Source organism: Triticum aestivum, chromosome 1D (assembly GCF_018294505.1).
Source record: "Triticum aestivum cultivar Chinese Spring chromosome 1D, IWGSC CS RefSeq v2.1, whole genome shotgun sequence".
NCBI classification, from domain to species: domain Eukaryota; kingdom Viridiplantae; phylum Streptophyta; class Magnoliopsida; order Poales; family Poaceae; genus Triticum; species Triticum aestivum.
Window position 1 is genome coordinate 62715638 of NC_057796.1, and position 19804 is coordinate 62735441.

General features: G+C 48.8%; 1 protein-coding gene across 2 annotated transcripts; it reads left to right on the forward strand.

Annotated features, from left to right (window-relative positions):
- Positions 1-14289: 14289 nt before the first annotated feature.
- Positions 14290-17987, forward strand: LOC123180310 (uncharacterized). 2 transcript variants are annotated; one of them, XM_044592329.1, is made up of 4 exons: positions 14290-14498; positions 15833-16509; positions 17084-17231; positions 17372-17987. In XM_044592329.1, the coding sequence occupies exons 2-4, from the start codon at positions 15975-15977 to the stop codon at positions 17451-17453; spliced, it is 765 nt and encodes a 254-aa protein (XP_044448264.1). In that variant the 5' UTR covers positions 14290-14498; positions 15833-15974; the 3' UTR covers positions 17454-17987. The 2 variants fall into 2 exon arrangements, with proteins under 2 accessions (XP_044448264.1, XP_044448265.1); XM_044592330.1 differs by lacking the exon at positions 14290-14498 and adding an exon at positions 15200-15499.
- Positions 17988-19804: the final 1817 nt, after the last annotated feature.

The following is a 19804-nucleotide window of genomic DNA, read 5'->3' on the forward strand; positions in this document are numbered from 1 at the left end:
TAGCGGGTCTCCGGCAGGGCTTCGCCGAGCTTCTGCGAGAGAGAGAGAGAGGTGTTGCAGGGGAGGAGGGAGGCGCCAAAGGCTGTTCTGTGCTGCCCTCCCTCCCCCCCCTTTATATAGGCCCCTGGGGGGGTGCGCCAGCCCCAAGAGATGGGATCTCAAGGGGGTGCGGCAGCCAAGTGGGGGGGAAGGGGTGCCTTGCCCCCCAAGGCAAGGGGGAAGCTCCCCCCTCTAGGGTTCCCAACCCTAGGCGCAGGGGGGGAGGCCCAAGGGGGGCGCCCCAGCCCACTAAGGGCTGGTTCCCTTCCACTTTCAGCCCACGGGGCCCTCCGGGATAGGTGGCCCCACCCGGTGGACCCCCGGGACCCTTCCGGTGGTCCCGGTACAATACCGGTAACCCCCGAAACTTTCCCGGTGGCCGAAACTTGACTTCCTATATATAATTCTTCACCTCCGGACCATTCCGGAACCTCTCGTGACATCCGGGATCTCATCCGGGACTCCGAACAACTTTCGGGTTTCCGCATACATATATCTCTACAACCCTAGCGTCACCGGACCTTAAGTGTGTAGACCCTACGGGTTCGGGAGACATGCAGACATGACCGAGACGCCTCTCCGGTCAATAACCAACAGCGGGATCTGGATACCCATGTTGGCTCCCACATGTTCCACGATGATCTCATCGGATGAACCACGGTGTCGAGGATTCAATCAATCCGTATGCAATTCCCTTTGTCAAACGGTATGTTACTTGCCCGAGATTCGATCGTCGGTATCCCAATACCTTGTTCAATCTCGTTACCGGCAAGTCTCTTTACTCGTACCGCAATGCATGATCCCGTGACTAACGCCTTAGTCACATTGAGCTCATTACGATGATGCATTACCGAGTGGGCCCAGAGATACCTCTCCGTCACACGGAGTGACAAATCCCAGTCTCGATCCGTGCCAACCCAACAGACACTTTCGGAGATACCCGTAATGCACCTTTATAGTCACCCAGTTACGTTGTGACGTTTGGCACACCCAAAGCACTCCTACGGTATCCGGGAGTTGCACGATCTCATGGTCTAAGGAAAAGATACTTGACATTGGAAAAGCTCTAGCAAACGAAACTACACGATCTTTTATGCTATGCTTAGGATTGGGTCTTGTCCATCACATCATTCTCCTAATGATGTGGTCCCGTTATCAATGACATCCAATGTCCATAGTCGGGAAACCATGACTATCTGTTGATCAACGAGCTAGTCAACTAGAGGCTTACTAGGGACAGTTTGTGGTCTATGTATTCACACATGTATTACGATTTCCGGACAATACAATTATAGCATGAACAATAGACAATTACCATGAACAAAGAAATATAATAATAACCATTTATTATTGCCTCTAGGGCATATTTCCAACAAAGGGTCCTTATGAAGGGTAAATAGAAGTTGGCATATCACGTTGTGGTTTTACGTAGGTAAGAAACGTTCTTGCTAGAAACCTATAGAAGCCACGTAAAAACATGCAACAACAATTAAAGGACGTCTAACTTGTTTTTGCAGCATATGCCTTGTGATGTGATATGGCCAAAAGGATGTGATGAATGAAATATATGTGATGTATGAGATTGATCATGTTCTTGTAATAGGAATCACGACTTGCATGTCGATGAGTATGACAACCGGCAGGAGCCATAGGAGTTGTCTTTATTTTTTGTATGACCTGCGTGTCATTGAATAACGCCATGTAAATTACTTACTTTATTGCTAAACACGTTAGCCATAGAAGTAGAAGTAATCGTTGGCGTGACAACTTCATGAAGACACGATGATGGAGATCATGGTGTCATGCCGGTGACGAAGATGATCATGGTGCCCTGAAGATGGAGATCAAAAGGAGCAAAATGATATTGGCCATATCATGTCACTATTTGATTGCATGTGATGTTTATCATGTTTTACATCTTATTTGCTTAGAACGACGGTAGCTTAAATAAGATGATCCCTCGCAACAATTTCAAGAAAGTGTTCCCCCTGACTGTGCACCGTTGCGAAGGTTCGTTGTTTCGAAGCACCACGTGATGATCGGGTGTGATAGATTCTAACGTTCGAATACAACGGGTGTAAGCCAGATTTACACACGCAATACACTTAGGTTGACTTGACGAGCCTAGCATGTACAGACATGGCCTCGGAACACGGAAGACCGAAAGGTCGAGCATGAGTCGTATAGAAGATACGATCAACATGAAGATGTTCACCGATGTTGACTAGTCCGTCTCACGTGATGATCGGACACGGCCTAGTTGACTCGGACCATGTTTCACTTAGATGACTAGAGGGATGTCTATCTGAGTGGGAGTTCATTGAATAATTTGATTAGATGAACTTTATTATCATGAACTTAGTCTAAAATCTTTACAATATGTCTTGTAGATCAAATGGCCCAGGTTGCCCTCAACTTCAACGCGTTCCTAGAGAAAACCAAGCTGAAAGATGATGGCAGCAACTATACGGACTGGGTCCGGAACCTGAGGATCATCCTCATAGCTGCCAAGAAAGATTATGTCCTAGAAGCACCGCTAGGTGAAGCACCGATCCTAGAGAACCAAGACGTTATGAACGCTTGGCAGCAGCGTGCTGATGATTACTCCCTCGTTCAGTGCGGCATGCTTTACAGCTTAGAACCGGGGCTCCAAAAGCGTTTTGAGCATCACGGAGCATATGAGATGTTCGAAGAGCTGAAAATGGTTTTCCAAGCTCATGCCCGGGTCGAGAGATATGAAGTCTCCGACAAGTTCTTCAGTTGTAAGATGGAGGAAAATAGTTCTGTTAGTGAGCACATACTCAAAATGTCTGGGTTACACAACCGCTTGTCTCAGCTGGGAGTTAATCTCCCGGATGACGCGGTCATTGACAGAATCCTTCAGTCGCTTCCATCGAGCTTCAAGAGCTTTGTGATGAACTTCAATATGCAGGGGATGGAAAAGACCATTCCTGAGGTATATTCAATGCTGAAATCAGCGGAGGTGGAGATCAAAAAGGAACATCAAGTGTTGATGGGGAATAAAACCACTAAGTTCAAGAAAGGCAAGGGTAAGAAGAACTTCAAGAAGGACGGCAAGGGAGTTGCCGCGCCCGGTAAGCCAGTTGCCGGGAAGAAGCCAAAGAATGGACCCAAGCCTGAGACTGAGTGCTTTTATTGCAAGGGAAGTGGTCACTGGAAGCGGAACTGCCCCAAGTACTTAGCGGACAAGAAGGCCGGCAACACGAAAGGTATATGTGATATACATGTTATTGATGTGTACCTTACCAGCACTCGTAGTAGCTCCTGGGTATTTGATACCGGTGCGGTTGCTCATATTTGTAACTCAAAGCAGGAGCTGCGGAATAAACGGAGACTGGCAAAGGACGAGGTGACGATGCGCGTCGGGAATGGTTCCAAGGTCGATGTGATCGCCGTCGGCACGCTACCTCTACATTTACCTACGGGATTAGTTTTAAACCTCAATGATTGTTATTTAGTGCCAGCTTTGAGCATGAACATTGTATCATGATCTCGTTTAATTTGAGATGGCTACTCATTTAAATCCGAGAATAATGGTTGTTCTATTTATATGAGAGATATGTTTTATGGTCATGCCCCGCTGGTTAATGGTTTATTCTTAATGAATCTCGAACGTGATGTTACACATATTCATAGTGTGAATACCAAAAGATGTAAAGTTGATAACGATAGTCCCACATACTTGTGGCACTGCCGCCTTGGTCACATTGGTGTCAAGCGCATGAAGAAGCTCCATGTTGATGGACTTTTAGAGTCTCTCGATTATGAATCATTTGACACATGCGAACCATGCCTCATGGGCAAAATGACCAAGACTCCGTTCTCCGGAACAATGGAGCGAGCAACCAACTTATTAGAAATCATACATACTGATGTGTGCGGTCCAATGAGTGTTGAGGCTCGTGGAGGCTATCGTTATGTTCTCACTCTCACTGATGACTTGAGTATATATGGGTATGTCTACCTAATGAAACACAAGTTTGAGACCTTTGAAAAGTTTAAGGAATTTCAGAGTGAGGTTGAGAATCAACGTGACAGGAAAATAAAGTTCTTACGATCAGATCGTGGAGGGGAATATTTGAGTCACGAATTTGACACGCACTTAAGGAAATGTGGAATAGTTTCACAACTCACGCCGCCTGGAACACCTCAGCGAAATGGTGTGTCCGAACGTCGTAATCGCACTCTATTGGATATGGTGCGATCTATGATGTCTCTTACCGATCTACCGCTCTCATTTTGGGACTATGCTTTAGAGACTGCCGCATTCACTTTAAATAGGGCTCCGTTGAAATCCGTTGAGACGACGCCGTATGAATTATGGTTTGGGAAGAAACCTAAGCTGTCGTTTCTAAAAGTTTGGGGATGCGATGCTTATGTCAAGAAACTTCAACCTGAAAACCTCGAACCCAAGTCGGAAAAATGCGTCTTCATAGGATACCCTAAGGAAACCATTGGGTATACCTTCTACCTCAGATCCGAAGGCAAGATCTTTGTTGCCAAGAACGGGTCCTTTCTGGAGAAAGAGTTTCTCTCGAAAGAAGTAAGTGGGAGGAAAGTGGAACTTGATGAAGTACTACCTCTTGAACCGGAAAGTAGCGCAGCTCAGGAAGATGTTCCTGTGATGCCTGCACTGACTAGAGAGGAAGCTAATGATGATGATCAAGGTACTTCGGATCAAGTTACTGTTGAACTTCGTAGGTCCACAAGGACACGTTCCGCGCCAGAGTGGTATGGCAACCCTGTCTTGGAAATCTTGTTGTTAGACAACGGTGAACCTTCGAACTATGAAGAAGCAATGGCGGGCCCAGATTCCAACAAATGGCTAGAAGCCATGAAATCCAAGATAGGATCCATGTTTGAAAACAAAGTATGGACTTTGACTGACTTGCCCGATGATCGGCGAGCCATAGAAAATAAATGGATCTTTAAGAAGAAGACGGACGCAGATGGTAATGTGACCATCTATAAGGCTCGACTTGTCGCTAAGGGTTATCGACAAGTTCAAGGGGTTGACTACGATGAGACTTTCTCACCCGTAGCGAAGCTGAAGTCCGTCTGAATCATGTTAGCAATTGCCGCATTCTATGATTATGAGATATGGCAAAAGGACGCCAAAACGGCATTCCTTAACGGCTTTCTTAAGGAAGAATTGTATATGATGCAGCCGGAAGGTTTTGTCGATCCTAAGAATGCTAACAAGGTATGCAAGCTCCAGCGCTCCATCTATGGGCTGGTGCAAGCATCTCGGAGTTGGAACATTCGATGTGATGAGATGATCAAAGCGTTTGGGTTTACACAGACTTATGGAGAAGCCTGTGTTTACAAGAAAGTGAGTGGGAGCTCTGTAGCATTTCTCATATTATATGTGGATGACATACTAGTGATGGGAAATGATATAGAATTCTTGGAAAGTATAAAGGCCTACTTGAATAAGTGTTTTTCAATGAAGGACCTTGGAGAAGCTGCTTACATATTAGGCATCAAGATCTATAGAGATAGATCAAGACGCCTCATTGGTCTTTCACAAAGTACGTACCTTGACAAGATATTGAAGAAGTTCAATATGGATCAGTCCAAGAAGGGGTTCTTGCCTGTATTGCAAGGTGTGCAATTGAGCACGGCTCAATGCCCGACCACGACAGAAGATAGAGAAAAGATGAGTGTCATCCCCTATGCCTCGGCCATAGGGTCTATTATGTATGCCATGCTGTGTACCAGACCTGATGTAAACCTTGCCGTAAGTTTGGTAGGAAGGTACCAAAGTAATCCCGGCATGGAACACTGGACAGTGGTCAAGAACATCCTGAAGTACCTGAAAAGGACTGAGGATATGCTTCTCGTTTATGGAGGTGATGAAGAGCTCGTCGTAAAGGGTTACGTCGATGCTAGCTTCGACACAGATCTGGATGACTCTAAGTCACAAACCGGATACGTGTATATTTTGAATGGTGGGGCAGTAAGCTGGTGCAGTTGCAAGCAAAGCGTCGTGGCGGGATCTACATGTGAAGCGGAGTACATGGCGGCCTCAGAGGCTGCACAAGAAGCAATCTGGGTGAAGGAGTTCATTACTGACCTAGGAGTTATTTCCAATGCGTCGGGCCCGATGACTCTCTTCTGTGACAACACTGGAGCTATTGCCCTTGCCAAGGAGCCTAGGTTTCACAGGAAGACCAGGCATATCAAGCGTCGCTTCAACTCCATTCGTGAAAGTGTTCAAAATGGAGACATAGATAATTGTAAAGTACATACGGACCTGAATGTAGCAGATCCGTTGACTAAACCTCTCCCTAGAGCAAAACATGATCAACACCAGAACTCTATGGGTGTTCGATTCATCACAATGTAACTAGATTATTGACTCTAGTGCAAGTGGTAGACTGTTGGAAATATGCCCTAGAGGCAATAATAAAATGGTTATTATTATATTTCCTTGTTCATGATAATTGTCTATTGTTCATGCTATAATTGTGTTATCCGGAAATCGTAATACATGTGTGAATACATAGACCACAACATGTCCCTAGTGAGCCTCTAGTTGACTAGCTCGTTGATCAACAGATAGTCATGGTTTCCTGACTATGGACATTGGATGTCATTGATAACGGGATCACATCATTAGGAGAATGATGTGATGGACAAGACCCAATCCTAAGCATAGCACAAAAGATCGTGTAGTTCGTTTGCTAGAGCTTTTCCAAATGTCAAGTATCATTTCCTTAGACCATGAGATTGTGCAACTCCCGGATACCGTAGGAGTGCTTTGGGTGTGCCAAACGTCACAACGTAACTGGGTGACTATAAAGGTGCACTGCGGGTATCTCCGAAAGTATCTGTTGGGTTGGCACGAATCGAGACTGGGATTTGTCACTCCGTATGACGGAGAGGTATCTCTGGGCCCACTCGGTAATGCATCATCATAATGAGCTCAATGTGACCAAGTGTTTGGTCACAGGATCATGCATTTGGTACGAGTAAAGTGACTTGCCGGTAACGAGATTGAACAAGGTATTGGGATACCGACGATCGAATCTCGGGCAAGTAACGTACCGATTGACAAAGGGAATTGCATACGAGATTGATTGAATCCTCGACATCGTGGTTCATCCGATGAGATCATCATTGAACATGTGGGAGCCAACATGGGTATCCAGATCCCGCTGTTGGTTATTGACCGGAGAGTCGTCTCGGTCATGTCTGCATGTCTCCCGAACCTGTAGGGTCTACACACTTAAGGTTCGGTGACGCTAGGGTTGTAGAGATATTAGTATGCGGAAATCCGAAAGTTGTTCGGAGTCCCGGATGAGATCCCGGACGTCACGAGGAGTTCCGGAATGGTCCGGAGGTGAATAATTATATATAGGAAGTCAGGTTTCGGCCATCGGGAAAGTTTCGGGGGTCACCGGTATTGTACCGGGACCATCGGAAGGGTCCTGGGGGTCCACCGGGTGGGGCCACCTATCCCGGAGGGCCCCATGGGCTGAAGTGGGGAAGGGAACTAGCCCCTGGTGGGCTGGTGCGCCCCCCTTGGGCCTCCCCTGCCCCTAGGGTTGGAAACCCTAGGGGTGGGGGGCGCCCCACTTGGCTTGGGGGGCAAGCCACCCCCTTGGCCGCCGCCCCCCTTGGAGATGGGATCTCCCAGGGCCGGCGCCCCCCCCAGGGGGCCTATATAAAGAGGGGGGAGGGAGGGCAGCCGCACCACAGCCCCTGGCACCTCCCTCTCCCTCCCGTGACACCTCTCCTGTTGGGGAACGTAGTAATTTCAAAAAAATTCCTACGCACACGCAAGATCATGGTGATGCATAGCAACGAGAGGGGAGAGTGTTGTCCACGTACCCTCGTAGACCGACAGCGGAAGCGTTATCACAACGCGGTTGATGTAGTCGTACGTCTTCACGATCCGACCGATCAAGTACCGAACGCACGGCACCTCCGAGTTCTACACACGTTCAGCTCGATGACGTCCCTCGAACTCCGATCCAGCCGAGTGTTGAGGGAGAGTTTCGTCAGCACGACGGCGTGGTGACGATGATGATGTTCCACCGACGCAGGGCTTCGCCTAAGCTCCGCAACGGTATTATCGAGGTGTAATATGGCGGAGGGGGGCACCGCACACGGCTAAGAGATCTCAAGGATCAATTGTTGTGTCTCTGGGGTGCCCCCCTGCCCCCGTATATAAAGGAGCAAGGGGGAGGCAGCCGGCCAAGGGGAGAGGCGCGCCATAGGGGGGAGTCCTACTCCCACCGGGAGTAGGACTCCTCCTTTCCTTGTGGGAGTAGGAGAAGGGAAGGGGAAAGGAGAAAGAAGGAAGGGTGCGCCCCCCTTCCCTAGTCCAATTCGGATCAGACCATGGGGAGGGGTGCGGCCACCTTTTGAGGCCTTTCTCTCCTTTCCCGTATGGCCCACTAAGGCCCAATACGAATTCCCGTAACTCTCCGGTACTCCGAAAAATACCCGAATCACTCGGAACCTTTCCGAAGTCCGAATATAGTCGTCCAATATATCGATTTTTACGTCTCGACCGTTTCGAGACTCCTCGTCATATCCCCGATCTCATCCGGGAGTCCGAGCTCCTTCGGTACATCAAAACTCAATAAAACTGTCATCGTAACGTTAAGCGTGCGGACCCTACGGGTTCGAGAACTATGTAGACATGACCGAGACACGTCTCCGGTCAATAACCAATAGCGGGACCTGGATGCCCATATTGGCTCCCACATATTCTACGAAGATCTTTATTGGTCAGACCGCATAACAACATACGTTGTTCCCTTTGTCACCGGTATGTTACTTGCCCGAGATTTGATCGTCGGTATCTCGATACCTAGTTCAATCTCGTTACCGGCAAGTCTCTTTACTCGTTCCATAACACATCATCCCGCAACTAACTCATTAGTCACAATGCTTGCAAGGCTTATAGTGATGTGCATTACCGAGTGGGCCCAGAGATACCTCTCCGACAATTGGAGTGACAAATCCTAATCTCGAAATACGCCAACCCAACAAGTACCTTTGGAGACACCTGTAGAGCACCTTTATAATCACCCATTTACGTTGTGACGTTTGGTAGCACACAAAGTGTTCCTCCGGTAAACGGGAGTTGCATAATCTCATAGTTATAGGAACATGTATAAGTCATGAAGAAAGCAATAGCAACATACTAAACGATCGAGTGCTAAGCTAACGGAATGGGTCAAGTCAATCACGTCATTCTCCTAATGAGGTGATCTCGTTAATCAAATGACAACTTATGTCTATGGCTAGGAAACATAACCATCTTTGATTAACGAGCTAGTCAAGTAGAGGCATACTAGTGACACTCTGTTTGTCTATATATTCACACATGTATTATGTTTCCGGTTAATACAATTCTAGCATGAATAATAAACATTTATCATGATATAAGGAAATAAATAATAACTTTATTATTGCCTCTAGGGCATATTTCCTTCATCTCCCTCTCGCTGAGCTTGGCGAAGCCCTGCCGAGATCCCCGCTACTTCCACCACCACGCCGTCGTGCTGCTGGATCTCCATCAACCTCTCCTTCCCCCTTGCTGGATCAAGAAGGAGGAGATGTCTTCCCAACCGTACGTGTGTTGAACGCGGAGGTGCCGTCCGTTCGGCCCTCGGTCATCGGTGATTTGGATCACGACGAGTACGACTCCATCAACCCCGTTCACTTGAACGCTTCCGCTCGCGATCTACAAGGGTATGTAGATGCACTCATCTCTCTCGTTGCTAGATGACTCCATAGATTGATCTTGGTGATGCATAGAAAATTTTAAATTTCTGCTACGATCCCCAACACTACTCGGCTACGGCGGTTAAGAGTCCTTCGCGATCTCCATGTCGGCTTGTCTAGGACCCCAAGCCGACTTCCTCTGCCTCAGGATACCGTAGGCAGGGTAGCTGGCCTGGTGGGCCTCTACTTGTCCTGGTGAGCCGACTTCCGATGGCCTTACGTATCCCTAGTACATGACACCGCCAGTGGTCCCTTAATTAGTCCTTGAACTCGACCGCTTCCCGATTGAGGTTGAACTGAGTGTGTCGTCTTTGAAATGCGCGACTAGTTCTCGGTCGATTCTTGAAAGGCAAATATTGCACCGACTCGCGTGCGAGGATGAAATGTAACTCCATGCGCCGAACACTGAAAGCCAGCGTGGGAAAGATGGAGCCGACCACGCAAGACATGTGATGCATATGACTGCAGTCTGAACACATCGCTCCGACGACACAACGGCTTCGACTTTGACCGCGAGCATCCACTGATTACCTCTGCAGGACGCGACACGAAAAGTGTCGGTATCGTCCGGTGCGAGAATGGTATAGTTTTTACCGATATGACGAACAAGGGCACTCGTGTTTATTTATTTTTTGATTATCTTAGAGTCAATGTTATGAAATGCTTGTCAGCTCACATATTTTTGTATATAAAACGAGATGCTATTATCTCGACGAACAGCTCCACCATTATCTGTACGATTGTCTTATGACCTAGCCACGCCAGAGTAGTGTCACCATGTGTGACAAGGAGAAAAAAGAAAGGCCGTCAACCCAATGGAGGCATTGACCTGAAAGTCATGGACGCGGGTCTTGCAAACAAAACGAAAGTCTCCTCTCAAAAACGAAGAAACAAAACGAAAGTCGCGCTCTACGTGCACAGCTCCATCACAAAAGCAAAACCAAGGCCTCGCACGCCGAAACCAACAAACAAATCGGACACCAACAATTCTGGATATGGTCCAAGTCTAAAGCTACCCATTCTGCCTTTCTTTCTCTCCGTTGTTTTTGCAAGCCCTGTTTTCTTTGTGTCGACTGCGTAGCACGTAGCGGATGAGCGGATGACAGGCAGCGTCGACGCGCGCAGCACTCCCTCGCGGCCGGCGGTCGCCGCCCCCTTTCGCCGAGCTGGCGAGCAGTGCAGACATGTCGTGTCGACCTCCTTTCCATTTGTCGACCCCACGAGCAAAGCAAAGCAAAAGCTAGCTGGATGGATGGATAGAGCCCGTTCGTGCCTGTCTCGTGGGACGGGACGGCAACGCTACAATGGAACTAGACAACTCGTACTCGTACTAGTAGATGATAGCTAGCGAGAGAGGGATGGATGCATTATAGGTCTCCAGATGTTCATCCATTGGTTATCTGTAAGTTGTTTACCAGCTGCTGCTGCTGCTGCCAGTTGTGGGTGGAACAACCGAGGTGGTACAGTACGTGGAGATTAGATGAGGGAGCCGGTTGTCCATTAGTGGCGAGGCTCTCTCTAGTCGGGGCAGGATGGGATTGGAGGGGATGAGACCGGGCAATGGCGAACTGCCTGCTCGCTTGTCGGTGAGTGGGTGGTGGGCGGGCAGGTTCGGTCCAAATCTTTAGCTTAAATTACACAGCTGCAGCTGCACGCACATACTCTACATACATACGTACGCCTCAAGATAAGATAAGGGTCGCAAAGCCATGCCATGCCATTTGTTTTATGTCACGGGCAAGTAAAAAGCTCCTCTCCCTCTCTCTCTATTCTTTTTCGGAGGAATCAAGAGACACATAGGAAAAATGGCACTGCGAATAATCGTACACAGAAGCTAATATTTCACACGGATGATTCCGCTTCAAAAGTACTTTTTCGTAAAGAAGAAACTCTTAGAGCAACTTCAATGGGACGACCCACTTCGTCCGTGGCTGTCCGTTTGGGTCGGCGCGTTCTGTCCGCGCCGACTCAAACGGACGCGTGTCCGTTTTTCGTCCGCGGGCGACCCATTCCCATTTTTGAGCCTGACTTGCGTCGGCGCGGACACGCGACGGACGCGCGCGCTCGCCTACTCCTGTCCCCGGCCCGCTGGTCTGTGGCACATTTGCCTCCCCTCTCACCCCCCGGCCAACAAGCAACGCTCGCCCCGCCTCCTCCGTCACCGACGCCGCCGTCCATTTTTGCCGGCGATTCTTCCAGCTGCCGCCCCTGCCCCAGTCGCCCGCCGCCGCCGTTTTGCCGCCGGAGAGCAAACTCGTTCCCACCGCCGCTTCCCCACCGCACAGCCGCCCGCGACCAAGAAGACGCCTCGCCGCCCCGCCACATTCGACCGGCACGCTCGTCGGACGCCGTCACACTCGTCGGACGCTGGCAGGGCAGCTAGCTGGTCTGTGGGCGCCGCGTCTCCCCTCGCCGGCCGTCTCCCGCAAGCTGTTCGACAGTTTGCCAAGGTACGAAAATGGACTCTGCCGACGAGTTCTTTTTCCACAATTTCCTTTGCGACTCCGACGATTCATCGTCCGATGACGAGGAGGAGATATTGGTTGCCGTGTTGGTCCATCACCACCTCAACAACCAGCGGACGTTGTTCCGTGGCTTCATTCCGGGCCACCTTCCAGCGTTGAATCGTAACCGAGAGAGCGGGCATTTCCTTCTCTGGAAGGACTACTTTGATACAACAAACCCGTTGTTCAAACATCACAAATTCCGCTGCCGGTTCCGTATGAGTAGGCATGTTTTCAACCGTATTAGAGAGGGAGTGGTCGGCTATGATGACTACTTCGAGTGCAAAGAGGATGCCGTCGGCAAGATTGGTTTCTCCTCTTATCAGAAATGCACTGCCGCCATCCGAATGCTTGCATACGGAGTGCCCGGTGATCTCATTGACGAGTACGTCCGTATGAGCGAGTCTACATGCCTAGAGTCCTTGTATAAGTTCTGCAAGGCTTTGATTGTTGTGTTTGGCCCTGAGTACTTGAGAGAGCCGACAGCTGAAGATACAACCCGTTTGTTGGCGATGAATGCCAGCAGGGGCTTCCTGGGGATGCTTGGCAGCATAGACTGCATGCACTGGGAGTGGAAGAACTGCCCTTCTGCTTGGCAAGGGCAATATAAGGGATATGTCAGGGCTTGCACTGTCATACTAGAGGCCGTGGCGTCTCAAGATCTCTGGATCTGGCACTCTTTCTTTGGCATGGCTGGATCACACAATGATATCAACGTGCTTCAGCGCTCGCCGGTGTTTGCTAGGCTTGCCGAAGGCAACAGCCCACCGGTGAACTTTACTGTCAACGACCATAACTACGACAAAGGGTACTATTTGGGTGACGGTATCTATCCTCAGTGGACCACTATTGTCAAGACAATACCCAACCCTGTCGGAGAGAAAAGAAAAAGATTTGCACAAGAGAAAGAGAGTGCTAGAAAGGATGTCGAGCGTGCCTTTGGTGTTTTGCAATCTCGATGGGGGCATCGTTCGGTATCCTGCTAATACTATGGGAGGTGATGACTGCTTGTGTGATCATGCACAATATGATAGTAGAAGACGAGCATCCAAAACGTTTGTACGATCAAGGCTTTCAGTTTCAGGATGAGAATGTTGTGCCTGAGCATGGAGTAGCGGCAACATTTGAGGAGTTCACTCAGTTTCATGAAGACATGCGTGATTGGAAAACTCACATGCAACTGCAAAATGGTTTGGTTGAGTATATGTGGACTCATGTTGGCAACCAATAGATGTATCTTCTTTTATTCGTTTGCAAAACTATGTGAAACATTTTTATTTATATTTGGCTTGTAAAAACTATACTATTTATTTGGGCGGCTAAACTATTTCACTTGTTATTTCATTTCACAATATGTTTGAATGCAAATCAATGTAAAATTGGATGGCCAGCCGGCCACGCCTGCACATATGGGTCGGCGCGTTGGGTGCGCTGCCGACCCATATGAAAAACAGGGCGGACACCGGGTGGGCGGCCGACTTAAATGGACAAAAGGCAAACGAAATCGCGGTCCGCTTGGATCGGCCGTTGTAGTTGCTCTTAAGTATATTGAACCGACGAATCCCTGCCGAGAGAGAGAGAGTGGTCGTATAAAACACTATTATTCGATCGTTTGTTTGTTGGCACGACACGAGAAGGACGAAGAGGAGGACACGTAGTGTAACCGAATATTCCTCCCGCAACTATGAAAAATGCCCCTCCTCTCTCTCCGATACCCATTTTTCTCCCTCCCTCGGCCGTCCTAAATTCAGCCACCAACAAACTAATCAAATGAAACCCCCGCCGCTCCCTCTTTCTCTCATCTTAGCCGTCCGTCCTCCGATCCGACGGCTAGCGTCTCGTCCCCACCAACCCGGGCACCCCCAAAAAGGAGCCGAGGGGAAGAAAACAGCCCGCCCACAAAGCGAACAAATCTGGGAGGTTAAATAAAAAGGGGCGCGTGATATCCGAGGCAAATCCGGATGCTTCCAAGCTCCAACCCGCACCATACCACCCCACCCCCCACCCCAGGGCAGGGACCCCCACCCCCACCGCTGCCTCCTCCTCCGGTCCTTCCCCTCCCCTCCTCGATCCCTCAGCCAGGTCGCCTCCCCCCACCTCGCTCCGCACCTGGATTGGCGCCTCTCCCTGCGCCGCGGAGTTCTTGATTCGCCGGGGAGAGATCGGCCATCATTCGCCGGCGCCGGATAGGTGGGTTCACCGCTCTACTTTTTGCGCCCGTTGGTTGGGGATTTCTTCTTGATTTGTGGGGAGGAAAAGGGTCGGGATTCTTGATGCGCTTTGCTCCTCGTCCCGGGCCATCATGGGGCTGGGCGCAAAGATTGCTTCTTTTGCTTCGGTTGATTATTATATCATCATGCGTGATAGAGCCGTTGTTTTGAATCTTTTTTATTGGATTTTGTTTACTCAGTGCTGTTCAAGCGAGCCTCCTCCTCCGCTGACCTCCATGGATCGCAGGCTGGGGATTGCCTCCATGGTTTCTGCTCGAGCTGTTTCGTCCCTGCTCATGCATCGCGTCCGCGTGTCCGTCCCTTTCCCCGTCTCGATTTGCTCGGCGGAGCGGCATTCCCTTGGATTCTTGCGGGGCCGGTTCCCTTCCGCGGCCATCCCTTCCCCCGTCGCTTCCGCTTGTTTCCAGCACCGGATAGGTCAACAAAAATCCAAACATTTCCACCGATTTGTTCGTTTCGTTTGCCGGGCTGTTTAGCTGCCGAATTAATTAACTAATTTCCCCAGCTTTCTCCTGCCTTTCGGCGGATTTGCTGCCCCGATTTGGGCGGAAATTTGCGTGCTTCTGCTGCTGCTACTCTCAGCACCAAATTAGGGGGCCTGCTCTGCTTTCCCCTGTTTAGAATGGCTTGAAATGCGGACGCCCGCTCGCCAGATTCTTCTGGTTTTGGGGAAAGCTAAAAATAGCCGTCGCTGTCCCTGAAAAAATGGTGGTGGTTCCATGCCGTAACCAGCCCCTCCATTTGTTTCTCGGCTCGCCCGCCGGTTTCCCCTGAAACGAAGCAACAGAAAACAATGGAGGGACAGCGCGTCCGCCATGTGTAACCGATGCGATGCTTTGTTTGATTGCAATGCAAAGGTGCGTGTGAAAGGAGGCAGAGTGGGTAGCGGCGGCGGCGCCCTGCGTGTGTAAAGATTTGGGGGCTTTGCGTGATTCTCTCCCAGGTTTCTTCTTGATTCAGGTATTTGGGGTTGTTGCAGCTCTTCCTTTTTGACGAGCTGTCCTTAGAATCCAAGGAAGCCTCCTCCCTCCTTTAATTTATACCTCCCTTTGGACTTTGGTGGTGTCTCCCACCATTGTTATCCTTGTGTTGTGTGTTAGTTACATGGCTGGTTTTCCATTTTCGTGTTGCGATTAGGCGCGGTTCATGGTGCTGATCTGTTAGATGGTTTGGTAATTCTGGCGGAGAAAGTCTTGAATTTTGTTTCCGTTGTTTGAAACCCATGGTTACAACTCTGTGGAATGCGGACTTTTAACCAACTGACCTAACTTGTGGCCAAACTTGTCTGTGCAGGTAGGCAGGCAGGCAGTTTTCCAGAGGCTGTTTCTTGCGATTTTGGGAGGAGAACATTTGATCCGAGTGTTGGTCCCAGGTCAAAGTGGGAGCCAGAGATTTTGTCTCTTGATGCTTTAGAGGCGTTGTTTCTCCAGTTCTGATGGAAGCCAAGGGCGCGGGCGAGCGGGATGCTCTGATTGACCTGGAGAGTGGGAACAGCGTTGTTATCAGCGAGCATGGCCATGGAATGGATGCTAATTTTGCGGTGAGCCCACCCAGAACACCGCCAAATGGCGGGCTGAATCGCGTCATGCACACCAAGGATGACGGGAATCAGCACATGGATTGTTCCTCGCCCGCCATGGAAACCGCTTCCAAGAATGGAGATGACAGGAAGTCCGAAGGGGAGGAGAAGCTGGGCCTTCTGGACAGTTCTGGAGGTGAGAAGGCAAAGAAGAAGCGGTCCAGCTCCAAGAAGCCCCCGCGGCCACCGAGGCCGCCGACGCATTTGCCGTTGGATGCTTCTGACCAGAAGCTCCTCAACGAGCTGAATGAGCTTGCTTTGTTGAAGCGGGCAAGGATTGAGCGGATGAAGGCTTTGAAGAAGATGAAGAATGGCAAACAGGGTTCCTCAAATAGCAATTTTTGTCCCATGATCATCACCATTATCTTCTGCCTCGTCATACTCTGGCAAGGTATACCAAATTAGTTACAAAAGTATTATCACTGCTATCTCATATACATATGTCATGCTTGTATGGAAGAACATAATTTAGTTTACAAATGAAGCAAAACCTTTCTTGGTCCTGAGATTAACTTTGTCAAATGCAAATTTCCCTGTGATAAATTTTATATACTTGACAATTAATCATATCAAATCTTTGGTACATAGCATGAATCTAGGCAGTATTGTTATTCGTTCATTAGAATTTACCTTATTTTAACAGCCAGTTCTATTATTGAGCAATCAACTGTATATATATCAGACTCTTAATTAATGTTCACATTATAGTTTCTTACCATGCCCTTGCTTGTCAAATTGTTCATCCATGGCATTTATGCAAGAGTTAATGTTTAGTTTAGACATAGTTGCGGATGGCATATTTTTTACATTGGGCAATGCAAAGATCCACTTGTGTGGTATATATATTGATTCAAGTAGTCAAACACTACATACTGTTAACTGTTTGTTAAGCCATGTTGACCAAAAAGCCGTTGGTCTTCAGGGAAAATTGGCACACTAAAATCCCTTGTTTTTCTACACTACAGGGTTTTGCTCCAGGCAAGCATCTGGAGTAAGCTTCCACGGATCACCTGAATCTTCAGTTAGAGAGCATAGCAGCCTGATCTCCATCCGGTTCTACAAGAAGAACCATTCTAACGTCAGACCTCACGGTTCCACCTCCGCGGCTCCCAAGTATGCAAACTCAGTCAATTTCCAAACAATGCATCTCATTGAAACCCGAAATCTCAAGATCTGGAGCCTCTCCCATTTCGTTTGTACCAACCATGCTATGATGTGCTGCTGATGCCTTTGCTTTCCTTCAACCTCTGCAGCAACTACGAGACGCACCACCGGGGCTGGAGATCCGTCCCGAGGGGGGAACGGCCGCGGCACGAGCACGTCGGCCGGGCATGACCGCCGGCCGTGCCAAGGCCCCCGCCGACACGCCCTCCCGCTCGCCGCCATTTTGAAAGCTCCCCCACGACAGGCTGGCCGATGTAAATCCGAGGCTTTGTTTAGCGCCCCTCGAGGAGGCCTCGCTGTAAATGAACCTTCTCTAGCGTGTGTTGCGCGCTCCCCCGGGTTCCACGCTGCTAACCAACCGGTGGAGTGGACTTCCCGGCGGCCATGGCGGCACCTGGTAAGTCAGTCCCGAGCGCAAGCTGTATGATGACGGTGATGGTTTCAATCAATCAATAATACTAATAAGGCTTGCTAGTTGGTGGTGATGATAATAGTAGTCTAATCTGATCTGGTCCTGAACTGAAGCCAGTGTGGCTCACACTGTTGACTGTTGAGGGTTGAGAGAGTGTCACTGGCTCTGGGGTCTGGGCGGTGGCGCTGGGCGGTGTAGATCCCTACGCTGTACGTGTACAGCACGGCGGTTGCATTTGTTATTTGTGTACAATTTCAATAATGGAATGTCAATGATGATGGTTAAGCAAGCAATCAGATTCGATTCAGATCCAGCGGTGCTTCTTGTCTCTCTCTCACTCTCTCGTCGCGTGTGTTTCTCATGGTCATGGTAGACCTCCTCACATGGCGTTGCGCGCTGAGCGGCCGGCAAATCTTGGGCACATGGCATTAAGTACGCCTGCTTAACATGAGATGGCTTGAGTGCTCTGTCGGTGCTATGACTCTCCGGTTCTGGAGCGCTCTCTAAGGGTACACAGGTTTGACTGCTGATTATATTTATGAAGATACTACGACTATGGTACTGTGAAGGTGCTTTTTGCGAAAGTTTCCAATGTCCAAAGTAAGCAAACTCGCAATACAAGTGTGAGAAATCTACCGTGGGAACTCATCATGTAGGATTGACTATGGATTCGAGCCATCGCTCATGGTTTCATAAAATCAGTATGATGGCTTAAGTGCTTTGTCGGTGCTATGACTGTCTCTTAGATCCTGGATTCGAGAGTACACAAGTTTGACTGCTGATTCACTACATAATTTATTTGTGAAGATAGACTATAGTACTGTGGAGGTACTTGTTGAAAAAATTGGCATGCTGAGTTCCAGGATCTTTTGCCATGTCGGAATTCATGCAGGCTTGGGGGGGGGGGGGGGGGGCTTTTCCCATGTCCTTTCTGGGATTTACATACTAATTCACTGTGCAACTCTACTGCAATGGATGGTTTGGACAATTTTGTCCATATAGTGTCCATTTAACTGAGGTCAACAAATTTATCCGGACCGGCCTAGGCGTCTGGAATCCCACAAACCGGCAACAAAGTGCGGGAGGTTTGTGGGAGTCTGGACGTTGACACATTGGACTTTGGCAATTCGGAGTCATCCTAAAGCTCCTCTCTCGCTGCTCTCTGCGTCTTATTCATGCCGATGAAGCGAACGTGGCTAGACAGGGCGGCAAGGCTACTCGCATTAATGTCGGCTAATCGGCCGTCGGCCTACCCGACATTCACAGAGTGAACCCGCCCTTAAGGTTTTTGAAGTCGTTTGAGCCGCCCGAGGGTGGAAACCACCGCTCATTGTTGTCGTTAGGAAAGAAGAACATTCTCCACCTTGCAGAGGAACATGTATAACATGTATGACGAAGATTCAACTGGTGAAGACCCACCTCCACTTGCTCCTTGTCGACGGTAAACAAACACAGTGCGGGAAGGGACAAAGCCCAGATAACTTATTCAACGAAGAGGTCATTGCTGCCATATCAACTCCTTACTCTAATCATTGCCTCTTAGCCGCTTCTCTCACCCCAAATGAGTTTCTCTTAGGTACTCCCTTTGTCGTATAAATATAAGATGTTATTACAGCGTATAAATATAAGATGTTATTACAATGATTGAGGAGAAGGATCTTTCGCCGGGGGCAGCCTTGGTTGTGGAGATCAAACGCCTACTGAAGGGAGCACACCATATCTGTGATACGTCACTCTCGCAATTCGGTCGTTCATAGCTTAGCTCAAATGGGACATAATTCACTCGTACTGATGTTTGGTTGAGGTTTGTTCCTCAAGAAATTCATGTGTTGACTCAAAACGTTTTGTAATTATCATGATTAAGCAACAAAATTCTTTTTCTCATAAAAAGCAACTTATATTATAGGACGGAGGGACTAGAACGGAAGGCTTCTCAGATGTCTCTCGCTGCCCATACTTTGAGTTCGTTTTTTCTTTTGAATTTTTTAGATAGTTTTTTAGGTAAAGATAGTTTTTTTTCTTTTGATTATTTTTAGGGGGGAAAGCTAAGTTTTATTAATCAAAAGCCACTTGAAGCGGGATACAATAAGGATCGTGGAGGTGAAACCAA